The 13,146-nt window shown below is 37.9% G+C and overlaps 1 protein-coding gene across 2 annotated transcripts in view; it reads left to right on the forward strand.

Moving 5' to 3' along the window:
• The window catches only part of LOC128836781 (formin-like), a 248,220-nt gene that overhangs the window by 72,857 nt on the left and 162,217 nt on the right, over positions 1–13,146 (forward strand). For both annotated transcript variants that reach the window (XM_054027364.1, XM_054027365.1), the window contains 2 exons: positions 6,802–7,592; positions 10,928–11,078. In XM_054027364.1, the coding sequence (XP_053883339.1) occupies positions 6,802–7,592; positions 10,928–11,078 (942 nt within the window). The remainder of the gene's footprint in view (positions 1–6,801; positions 7,593–10,927; positions 11,079–13,146) is intronic.

Here is a 13,146-nt window from a genome sequence, read left to right on the forward strand (position 1 = left end):
GTCCTGCAGTAAGAGTAAATCTCAATATAATTTAAATTATAGATTAGCTCAAAGTGCCTATATAATGCATGTTTATATTTCCTTACTTACACATGGGAGCAGTTGTTAGAGGTCTTCATTTTTCTTCCCTGGGCCAAAAAAACTACACCTCAAATGTATATATGTATCTGGAAGTAAAATGAAATGGCTTATATCTAGCATTTGAATTACTTCTGTGATTTATTGGCCCTAACTGAACTAACAGTGAGTGCTATCTTGAATTCTGAATATTTTTTTATCTGGTGAAGCTATCATCTGTGTTGGTGGCATTTATCCAGTCCTTTCAATGCAACACCCAATAAATTGTTTGAAATCCATTTCTGCATCTGTGAGCAAGACAAAATATGTAATTTTAAAATAGGGGAATGCATTGGACTATAACTTTTTGAAGCATTTTCCTAAAGCTGTAGTTCATACACTCCAAGATCAGCGTTCTTAAGCAGAAATGTTGCTTGGTTTATATAAACTATGCTTCTGAAGTGAGTTATAGGGACATGTTTCTACTATAGTCTTGGCTCTGTAAAATTTCTCTTGCCCTTCGGGCTCAGTTCCACTAAATATCATTGAATGTCATCTGTGAAAAGATTTTTCAGCAAGAGAAGAGAACTGTAGCTGTCCAAAAAAGAGCCAGGTTTCTGCCTGATGCCAGGCTTTTAAATGGTAAGGGTGTTACCTTCACCCTAACAATACCCTAACACCCTAATAATGGTATCAGTTGGTAGTTTTGTTTTTAGTTTAGGACAAAACAAAACCATCAGTTGATCAATTGTTTAAAATGTGATGTACGGCTATTTGCTCAATTTCACCTTCTCAAATCTAAGAGTCCTGAAAAAAATGACTTCTAGTTACAGCATTTAGGACAGAAAAAAATATATTCATAGTCACTAAATTGGATCCATTGTATGTTGGGATGCTGGTGTACTGTAGTCATATAGGAAAGCTGACAGCACCATAAAACACCAATGCCCTAATTCACAGCAAAGCGCTACAGGTATAAACTACCTGAAGAGATCTGCACAGAAAAGATTCTCTACACACAGATCAAGGAGGCATAGTTCGGCTCCATGTTTGTGAAACCATGTTTAACTCCTACAGCCGCAATAGTGCAAAACAAAACGTCCTTGCTCCTACTGTGTTCAATGCCCACATTGCTCCAGGCCCCGCCCACAGTCCACCCCTTCTCCCAAGCCTCCACCCTGCCCTGCCTCTTCCTGCCCCTGCTCCGCCCCAGGCCCCATCTCCACTCCACCCTTTCCCCCAAAACAGCTGATCCATGGTGGGTGGGAGGCACTGGGAGGGAGGGGAAGAAGTTGATCAGCAGGACCGCCAGTGGGCGGGAGGCGCTGGGTGGGGGAGGGTGGACCTGGCTGCAGGTAGGCGCATATAAACAAAACTTCCCAAAGACATCTGATTAGTCTCCAGTCTGGTCCAAACTCTGTGGCAGATAATCCAGATAATCTCACTATCCTTGGCTCTGCAAGAGAATTTTCATAAAACCGAATTACTAATAAACAGTTTTTCCACAGTGTTTGGCACAAACAAGGTTTGTAACAACATCAGTTTTTCCACTTTTTTTTAAACACATGTTTACTGTGGACAAAGCAAGAAAAAATACTTCACTCTGCTCTGGTTCCAGTGTGTAGAGTCCCTTTTGCAGGCAGTCATATCGATTTTGTCAGAAAGTTTTTATACATAATGACAAGTTTCAGAGTAACAGCCGTGTTAGTCTGTATCTGCAAAAAGAAGAACAGGAGTACTTGTGGCACCTTAGAGACTAACAAATTTATTAGAGCATAAGCTTTCGTGGACTACAGCCCACTTCTTCGGATGCATATAGAATGGAACATATAATGAGGAGATATATATACACACATACAGAGAGCATAAACAGGTGGGAGTTGTCTTACCAACTCTGAGAGGCCAATTAATTAAGAGAAAAAAAAAACTTTTGAAGTGATAATCAAGCTAGCCAGTACAGACAGTGTGATAAGAAGTGTGAGAGTATTTACAAGGGGATATAACCGCATTTGCTCCAATCCCTCGGATAGAGACAAGCACCTACAAGATCTCTATCAAGCATTCTTAAAACTACAATACCCACCTGCTGAAGTGAAAAAACAGATTGACAGAGCCAGACGAGTACCCAGAAGTCACCTCCTACAAGACAGGCCCAACAAAGAAAATAACAGAACACCACTAGCTGTCACCTTCAGCCCCCAACTAAAACCTCTCCAGCGCATCATCAGAGATCTACAACCTATCCTGAAAGATGATCCTTTACTCTCACAGATCTTGGGAGACAGACCTGTCCTCGCTTACAGACAACCCCCCAACCTAAAGCAAATACTCACCAGCAACCACACATCACTGAACAAAACCACTAACCCAGGAACCTATCCTTGTAACAAACCCCGATGCCAACTCTGTCCACATATCTATTCAAGTGACATCATCATAGGACCTAATCACATCAGCCATACCATCAGGGGCTCGTTCACCTGCACATCTACCAATGTGATATATGCCATCATGTGCCAGCAATGCCCCTCTGCCATGTACATTGGCCAAACCGGACAGTCTCTACGCAAAAGAATTAATGGACACAAATCTGACATCAGGAATCAAAATACTCAAAAACCAGTGGGAGAACACTTTAACCTGTCTGGTCATTCAGTGACAGACCTGCGGGTGGCTATATTACAACAGAAAAACTTCAAAAACAGACTCCAAAGAGAGACTGCAGAGCTAGAATTGATATGCAAACTAGACACAATCAACTCCGGTTTGAATAAGGACTGGGAATGGTTGAGCCATTACAAACGTTGACTCTATCTCCCCTTGTAAATACTCTCACACTTCTTATCACACTGTCTGTACTGGCTAGCTTGATTATCACTTCAAAAGTTTTTTTTCTCTTAATTAATTGGCCTCCCAGAGTTGGTAAGACAACTCCCACCTGTTTATGCTCTCTGTATGTGTGTATATATATCTCCTCATTATATGTTCCATTCTATATGCATCCGAAGAAGTGGGCTGTAGTCCACGAAAGCTTATGCTCTAATAAATTTGTTAGTCTCTAAGGTGCCACAAGTACTCCTGTTCTTCTTTTATACATAATGGGCAGTGATTCCAACAGCCCACTCTTTTCAGGCCATCATTGGAGGTACCAGAGACATCAAAATGAGAAGATAGTTCTAGAGATTTTTTTACTTCTTTGTCATGAGATCGTACTGTTCTTGGCTTCTTCAGTTACAAATGCTTTTCCTGTGTTGTTGCCTTAAATACCACTTTAAGTGTCAAGTTTAGGCTTTTCACTGTTAACTTTATATGAACTAAATCCAACCATGTTAGGTCAAATGTGTGGACGCTTGTTGGTGAATACTCTATATGTTGTACAGATATCTGGCTAGGTAAATCCTTGTAAGCAGCCCCTAATAAATGATAGCAATTTGAAAATCACTTTCATTATTTCATTTTGTATTTTGTTTATAAAGCTATAGAATTAGGAATGTGTCAAAGTATAATATTTTATCACTTGTTATAGGTAAAAGAAAGAATAGTATTTTCTTCACATTAAAAGTTGACTGTAAATGTAATGTTAATTAATTAATTAATGTTGTTATCCCATATTTGATGCCACTAAATTTTCACGCTGATTTGGTTTGGAGAATATTTCAAATTAGGATTTTCATCTTTTATTTCATGTTTAGCTGGCATCTGAAGCAGGGGTAGAAATCACCTAGACAGTCATATGCTGCTTCTGGCAAATGGATTTGAAAACCACTTTTTAAATTTGCTTTGCTGAAAATGGTTACATAGTATTGTATATGAAGTTATCTAAAATAAAATTGTCTGTAATGATGTTTTTGAACAGTTTTTCAGTTAATAGTTAACAATATTTTTCTGGGATGTTGGTAGTATGAACATAGGTAAATACCAAGGCAAACTTCTCTTTTGGAGACTGTAATTTATTACTCTCTTGAAATGCAGTTCATCATTATAAAAGGACACTCTTTTTCTTAGTTCCCTGTTGACTAGATCCTCTGCAGGTCAGATTTCCAATATATAATATTGTTGGAGCTACTTTTCTTTTCGCCTGTGTGATTTTTGCCTGATGATAAATGTTAAATCTCAGTGTAAGATACCTCTATAGTAAAATATTTAGGGAAAAAAACAAAGTTTTGGGGATTCTGTTCCTTACAGTTTGACCTTAAAAATCCAGAGAAAAATATGACAAATCATACTTGGCTGAAAAAAATAATTCTGTTGTTTCTTACAGTGGACAGTTATTTAAAAAAAAAAACATATAAACTAATAAAAAAGCAAAAGACAAAGCATAAAATTATCACCTAAGAGACAGTTTTCTTTGAGTCAAAGCAATAGTTTTAAACCACACTGTATATTAAAACACACACACACACACACACACACCCATCACAATTGCTTTGGTACCTAATTAAATCCATCAAGTAGTTTAGACAATTTACTTTGCTTGTCTTAGAGATTTTTTTTTAAAAGGACACTGCTCTGGTTTTACAGTAGGAAAAGCTTTCACTTTGAAAAGCAAATAGTTTTATTCGCCCATTTTGTTCTGTTGGAAATTTTTTTATGTTAAAACTGTAAGGAAAAATACTATGATAAAACATTTTCAAAGACATTACCTCATATACAGATCAGATCCTTGAGTTGGGGTGGGGTGGGGGGGAGTGTTTGAACTAGTAACTAAAATAAATCACAATAAACTTTGGTAGAGAAGCAGTACAATGGGGGGAAACAGAGCTTGAAGTGGTCTGTTGTTTTTAAATGCCTTTCGGTGTGCTGACGACTATATTTGAGAGGACCAAAAAGTTTACAGTATCATAGGATGTGAAACTTTAGAGACATTTGTATCCAAGGGCCTGATCTTGCAAATATTTATACTACTTAGTGTAGTTCTAAAAACTGACAAAATGGGATTACTTACAGTAAAAAGCAAAGTCTGCTAGTGTTTGCAGTGTTAAGTTCTTAGTTCACTTTCTCTGGCTTTATACATTTTTATAGAGAAAAGGAGCATTTACTCAATCTGTCCTTTCGTTCACTTTTGACAGTACTTGATATATAGTCAATTTAAGAGTCTCCCCTGTCAATCAATAATGTTCCTTTTTTATTTGTGTGAGCTTTTCACTAGTGACTGGGAGGGGAAGTGTTTTTGATGTTGTAGTTGTTTTTTGTTAAGCTCATCACTATCTGATTACTTTGCAGAGATGTTTGAATGATCACACATTTTGTATTTTTTTATCACATTCATTACTATAATACAGGTGACTGCCATAGACTATTTGTAACACTCTACATCCATTTAATTTCATAGCATAAAAACCAAAGTTTTGTGATATGAAAGTTTAGTTTTTCTTCATTGTTTAGATTTTTTTTAAATGCCAGTCATTTGTACTTTTCACAACAAAATCTCTTTAATACCCCTTTGGGTCCAAAGGTTGATTTTACTAGCTGTAGGTTAAATTGCCTTTTGAAAAAATATGGCATTTTAAATTCTTAAATAAAAATTGTACACATGAAGGTGGGGGGTTTATGTTTGTAAAGAGAGCAATTGTTGGTGGGGAGTACTTTTAATACTCTAGTATTGTTTTTAAGAAAGAAGGAATTTTAAAAACTCCTGTAAAGAGTTTAGAAAAGGGGAGTTTTTGGAAAGGTTGTATAGTGTTCAAATTGTTCTCTAATTTCTCAGTATGTTAAGCATATACTGTGTATCTGTGAGAGCTAGCACTGAATACAATGCATGTGACATGAAATCTGAAACCATTTAAACCAGATATTTCTAATTAAACATTGTAAATAGTATTAATTGAATCATTTTAATTTTTTAATATTAAAAAAGGGTTAAATAATGTCCAAAAGTACAGTACTGATTTTAAGATAAAACCAGCAAAGAATAAAGCCAATAAACAAGCAAACAATGAACAAAAAATTAATATTAGTGAACATAAAAAGAAAACCAGCTGAAATGGATGTTAATGACGATGTATAGTCAATACAAATGGATGAAAGTGAAAAATTTAAAAAAGGCCAATTCAAAAGCACCAATTAAAAAAATGAAATGCAGAAAGGAATCAAAAGTTTTGTATATAGGCAAAGGATTTTTTTTTTTTTTAATGCAGCCAGGTAACACTCATTTACAGTTAGACTGAATTACTTGGATCCACATATCCTCCCGTGTTCTGGTGGAGGGAAGGTGAAAGGAGGTAATTTACTTCAGTCCTTAAAAGGTTGCAGGTTTCTTCCCTCTATGCACCCTGCCAGCTCTGCAAGAGAGCACACAGGGAAGGCGGAGCATTGGTGCTTTCCTTTCCCCACCCATTTGTTCCCTGGAAGGAGCACCTGGTGTTCAGATGCTGTGCTCCCCCCAAACCTGGTTCCGGATACAAGAGTCTGAAAGCACTGATGCTGCTTAAGGCTGAGAGGGGGGGTCTTACATGTTTGCATTAAGGCAAGTTACAATCTAGACCTTAGTTAGCAAACTGCATTTTTGATGTATTCTGAGTAATTATTCATGTGCTTTACACAGAAGTAAAATCCTTTACATTTCCTAAATTTAATTAAGTCTAGGAATTTTCATAGATGAACGAAAGAATTTTGGAACTCAGAGACCTGTAAAATTCTCCTCTCGTTTAGTATGCAGTATATCTGCCTAAAGTGTGTCACATCCTTATCTAATACCTAATTATACACAGTTTTTACATGGTGTTTTTTGTTGTTTTTCCACAGTCTCAGTTTGAACTCCAGATCTTTCATATTCGTGGAGAGCATGCTGTATCGAACACAAAGCTTGAGGAAACCATTGCAAATCTCAAGAATGAACTGGAAAACAACTTAAATAGAAGAAATGAGGAAGCAAAGGACGTCTGTGTATCCACTGAAGATGATAACCCACCAAAGACATACAGAAATGTATATATACAAACTGACAGAGAAACCTTCATAAAGCCTAGTAAAGAGGAAAATATACCAGTGAAGAATAACCAAATGGTACCTAAAAAGCTTAATATTTCTTCTTTAAATCATAGTATTTCTGTCCCAAATGACAATAAGGAACCATGTCACTGTACACAGATTTCAGAAAGTCTCGCATCTTGTGAACAGAAACCAATGGTAGTATCTCTACCACCACCCCCACCACCTCCTCTTCCTGAACTTTCACTACCAGCTTTAGTTCCTCCACCACCTCCCTTGTTACCAGATTTGGCATCCACTCCATTGACATCCCAGTTTGGATCTGGGCCACTGCCACTTCCTTCAGGTTGTGGGAATCTTCCACCGCCGCCACTGCCGCCGCCACCACCACCACCACTCCCAGGTTTTGGGCCTCCTGGTCCACCTCCCCTGCCTGGCTCTGGGCCACCTCTACCGGGAAATGGGCCTCCTCCTCCACCGCCACCTCCTGGGTTCTTTTTCAATAGCACTCTGTCTTCAAACCAAGGTCCTCGAAAGCCTGCCATTGAACCTAGCTGTCCCATGAAGCCTTTGTACTGGACTAGGATACAAATCAAAGACAGCAGGTAAAAAGTTATTTTATTTGGATTTATAGATATAATTTATGTATCGTGAGGATGAGCATGTACAGCGTTGTTGTTGTTGTTGTTGTTTTTAAAGACAACAAAGAAGAGTTAAAGATAGAATCTGCCCCCCCACCCGAAAACAGGAATATGAAAGGAAAAAAAGTTTTTAAAAAAAAACAGAAGATAGGCCAAGCTTTAAAAAGCACAACAATAGATAATAAGCAATGGCTTTTAAAATGGAAAACTATAACTAAAACTTGTAAAAGTTTAAAAGTAGTAGGTCATAGGCAAGATTGACAAATATAGCAAATAGGCACAGAGTAAAATAAAAAGCAGAGGATGTGTATCCAATATCGCTTCAGAGAGTTTGTCTATTATTGCTTACCTGTCTTGTCATTTTAGATTGCAGGATCTTTAGGGCAGGGAGTGTGTTGTCCTCTTTGGTCCCAATCCTGCAACTAGTTATCTATGTTTAACTTCTGTGAATAGTTCTGTGGGAGTCCAAGGGAGTACGGTTAAGTATATGCATAAATGTTTGAAGGATCTCTGGGCTGCCAACTGGCCTGGGAGTCTGGAAGCCCTGGGGCAGTCCACATAAGGCTGCAATTCCAAGGCAATCTGCCTGGTGAGACTGGCCTCACAGACTCTGGAAGCCCTGGGTTCCTAATAGCCTGCCAGGTGGTTGTCAAAAGTTCATCAAACCTGACATGTTTCCATGAAAAATGTTAGGTTTGATGAATTGGCATTTTCCTCACCAGCTCTGCTTACAGCACCACTCAGTGAAAAGACAGAGAGACATAGACACTTCTGCTTTTCAGAGTTCATTTTCTGAAGATTTCTTTCAAGTTCTGCTATGTTCTCTGACATTTCTTGTGGTTAATTACAGTAGGAAAGAACTCAAAGTGACTTAGCTAAAAGGAGGATTCCCTTCTGATTCGGAGCAAAGTATTTCTAGCTCAACCAGAAGTTGCAGGAATTAAGGTGAAATTATATGGCTGTGTCATGCAGTAGGTGAAATTAGATGATCCCTGTGGTTCCTTCTGGCCTTAAAAATCTATGCATCTATGATTTTGGAACAGGCGTGTAGGCATATCAGTGCAGTAGCACAGACAGGATACTCTCTAATCTTTGGTTTATACATTAAAATAAAAGGTTTATTTCTGAAGTACATTTTAGACAAAAATATATTTACTTTTAAAAAAATATTTTGGTTTTATTAATTTTAAAATCATATAAATGATCTTTAGTCTTTAAGGTGCCACCAGACTCCTCATTTTTGTGGATACAGACTAGCACGGCTACTCTTCTGATGAATGATCTGTTACAGTAAAATGAACATCTGATTAGGTTGTTAAAATGTGCTTAAATCTGAAAGTATTTTATTTATTTCAACCTTGTTGAGTTTATTCTGATGAAAGCGTCATTTCATTTTTTTGGTGAGGCCTCTGAGGGAATCAGTAATTCTACAATTTTATTTCCAGTATAACACAAATAATATAATTTGGGATCATCAGTGTGAAATATCAGGTAGAAAAATGAAGTGTTTAATAAAAAGTCAGTTCACTTTACAGTGAAAAGGATTTCTAACATAAAGGGAACAAAATATTTGGAATGGGGAGTTTCATGTTTTTTGGACTACATTCCCAAAATTAAACATACGTATTCGGTATCGTGTAGAGTGTGTGTGCTGAGAAATAGATGTTAGTGCCTTTGTGATAATTTAGTCTGACCTTCTTCATGCACAAGCCATAGAACCTCATCCAGTGATTTCTGCATCAAGCCCATAACTTCTGTTTGAGCTACACTATATCTTTTAGAAAGATATCCAGTCTTGATATCCAATTACAAAAGTACTGGCAGTCCCACTGGAAAGAGGGTAAATGAATCACAAATGGATAGAAAATAATTATTTGCATTCTTTTAGCTTATTCCTTCCTCTCCTCCCCCCCTCTCTGGATATATATTAAATTCTGTTACATATTGCACCTAATCAGAGTAATCATTTGATGACAGCAGCCATGTGCATATTTACGCAGTTTTTTCCCCCCTCTGCAATTCCACCTCATTTCATGACTGTTAATAATACCATTGCCTGTTAGTGACACCTGCTGGAAGAAATAGACTCAGAATTTCAAGCTTATCAATAGAAGTTAAGAATAGTCTGAGGATAATTTTATCCCACTTCCTTCCTTCTTTCCTTCCTTCCTTCCTTAAGTATTGCAGTTTCAGAACTAAAGCAATTCAGTACTGAAGTGCTCAATTTGTTGCGCTATGTATTTGATTTCCCAAACTTTGGATAAAGCCAGGAGAGTTGTACTCACACATCTCTATTTTTAAACACTAATGAGGGTGAGTTCTGCATGCACCAAGTCATTCTTGGAGGATGCGTGAAAGCAAAACTACCTTCCCTCTTTAAAACTTACTGTGTATTAAGGGATTCAGAATGCTAGTAGACCCCCATTCCAGTTCCTCAGACTCGTAGTAATCGTGAATAGAAAGCACATAGCCATTTTCATTTCATCTGAAGTGAACTGAATCTCACTGATAAGATAAATAAGACGAAACTTTTTCCTTGAGGTTCAGAAAAGTTTGGCCAACTATTTTTATTACTTTTCATTTGCATAGTGCATTCCTTTGTTCTAAGCAGATGAGCCAGAATAACACAAGGCTGCTGTTGCAATATTTCCATCCATATAAGGTATGTCTACACAGCGTCTGGGAACAGCACAGGTAGGCAGACACATGCTAGCTTTGCTTGACCTGATGTGCTAAAAATAGCAGTGTAGCTGGGGGTATCATAGGCAGTGACTTGGGCTAACTGCCCAAGTACATAGCCAGGGGGACCAGGAAGGTTTGTACTCAGGTGTCTAGCCTGAGCTACTGCCTATGCTACCCCAGCTACACTTTTATTTTTACCATGGAAGCTTAAATAGAGTTAGCACACATCTGTCTACCCAGGCTGTCAAACACCCTCCCAGATGCAGTGTTGACATACTCTAACTGAAATGAGAATTCTCTTGAAAGCCTGTTTTCACAAGGTATTATTCTGATCTTTGATTGGTGACCCAACATTCTAGTGCAGTACAAATAATAAATAGTAATTTTTGATAACCAGTAGGCTTGAATAATTTAGATAAGTACTTAAGTGTTGTAGTACTTTTTAGTGCTGCCTTCTGCAGTTTCTTTTGACACTACCCAGTCTAGTAAACAAAAGAGGAAAAGTTATTTGTCTGCTGGCTGTACTCAGTTGCTGTTCTGGTTTTAAAATCTAATGAGGAAAATATATTTTTGTAAATATTTGTTGTGAAATTTTAATTTTATTTATTTGTTTTTAGCAAAACATCTATACCAACTTTATGGGATTCATTAGAAGAACCTGACATAGTTGATACTAGTGAATTTGAATATTTATTTTCCAAAGATGCAGTTCAGGAAAAAAGAAAACGCTTATCAGAGTCTTATGAAAAGAAAACAAAGGCCAAAAAGGTATACCTTTTTTTCATAATTACATTCTCTTTATTGAGTGTGTTCATGTTTCTATGTTTTAAAAAAACAGTGATTTACATTCTGTTTGATAGAAACTGCCAACAAAACGTGAATAAATGAAAACAAGAATTGTTATTATGTTAGTGTATAATAGATGGATTTTCTGTTTTGTTTATAAGTGAATTGTCAAACCACTGTGCACCATCTACACATTGCTGTTTTTATAAAGGACCACTTGCATTTCTTCGTCCTAACATCTTTGTGCATATTTAAAATAAAAGTTCAAAAACAAAGTATTGAAAGAAGATGTAACTTTGGTGAAAATGTGAGGCATAAAAGAATGAGCATTCTTCACATCACAGAAATGTTTAAGAGTCCATACTAACAGTAATATTAAGACCCTTTTTGTTTTTACTGAAAAATTCCCAGGTTTTAGAAATGCTATTATTTGGTTCTTAGTGATTTACACGCAAATTTTCGACCACCTAGATACATAGAAATATTGATTGTTACAAAAAATCCAACACGTTACATTAGATATTAATTAGATGTTAATCATAATTTAGTCTAAGTGTAAATGTGAGGCTGCCTATTAAAATAAGGCAATGTAGTGGAAGATATACATACATACACTCTCTCTCTCCTGTGTGTGTATATGTGTACATACTGTTAATGTACAGTTCATTAAATAAACCACAGCATTAAATTGCTTTTATTTTTAATACTTTTACTTTTCTCTATTTGTTGCTTTTTTCTGTCCTTCCATATCCCAATATTAACCCCAATATTTACCCAGAAAACTATAAAGTTAATTTTTTCACTGATTTTTCACCTTTTTTAAAATTTTTATTACAAACACTGACATGTTCCCAGGAAATTTTAAACAAAATAAAAACTGAAAATGAATGGCCTTGAGCATTGTGTATGTGTAGGTGTACACTTCAAATATATTTACAATTTAAAGCAAAATATTTTAAATCATTTCCTCTATTTATTTGCTATGCAGGGCTTGATGTTCTCTTTGAAAAAAGTTAATAACACTACTTCATTTGTTCTTTGTTTCATCCCCCTCTTCCATTCTTTTCTCTTTGCTTGGTCTCATGTGCATGCTCCTCTGCCATTTTGGTTGCATTATCAGGACCAGTTTTAGGGGCAAGCAAGGAAGCGGTAACACTGTGGGGCTTGGCCATTTTTTGTTTGGGTTTTTTCCCTCTCCACTGATTGGCTGCCTGTGAGGGTTGGCTGTTTCTTTATTCTGGGGGGGGGGGGTTTGTTTTGTTTTTGTTTTGCATCAACATACCAAAAACATTTTCCAGCCTGGCAGGCAAAATGCCTAGGGCTGGCCGCACCCATTATCCTCCACACACTTCTTGCCTGGTCCCCTGAACATTCCTCTTCTACTAGTTACTTTGGCTCCTCTCCTGATAGTAGTTCTTGCTGTTGGCTGGCAGCTCCAATCCTACTGATTGCTGCAGTCCCTGAGTTCCTGTTTCCTTTCCTACTGTTATATAGCAGTAGCCATTAGTGAGGGCACCTAGGATGGCGCTGCCTCATTTTTGGTTACTTTGGTTGCCCAGCCTTTTCTCTGCAAGTAGGAGCCAGCAATAAGGGATCTGCTATTTCCCTATGGACAACCAGCAGCATCTCTGCAGACAACCAGTGGTCTATGGGCCACAATTAGCAAACAGTGTGTGTAGAGTCAAGCCTTCTTGATTCTGGGCCATAAGGGTGTAGGTTTAACTCTCATATTAGAAGCCAGGCCCTATACCAGGGGTTGGCAACCTATGGCATGCGTGCCAAAGACGGCACGGGAGCCGATTTTTAATGGCATGCTGCGGCAGCCGCTTGCCCCGCTCAGCCCGTTGCCAAACCCCGGCAGCGGGCTGAGTGGGGCCGACGGCCAGGACCCTGGCAGGCAGCAGCGTGCCATTAAAAATCCTGCCTGGCACAGCTCGCTCTTCTCCGCCCCCCGCCTACCGCTCTCTCTGGCGGGGGAAGGGCGCAGAAGCAAGCTTTGTTCTGCTGGCTGCTGCTGTAGGGCAGGTTCCGCTAGCAGCCAAGCTTCTCC

The sequence above is a fragment of the Malaclemys terrapin genome, chromosome 4 (genome assembly GCF_027887155.1).
Source record: "Malaclemys terrapin pileata isolate rMalTer1 chromosome 4, rMalTer1.hap1, whole genome shotgun sequence".
NCBI lineage: Eukaryota > Metazoa > Chordata > Testudines > Emydidae > Malaclemys > Malaclemys terrapin.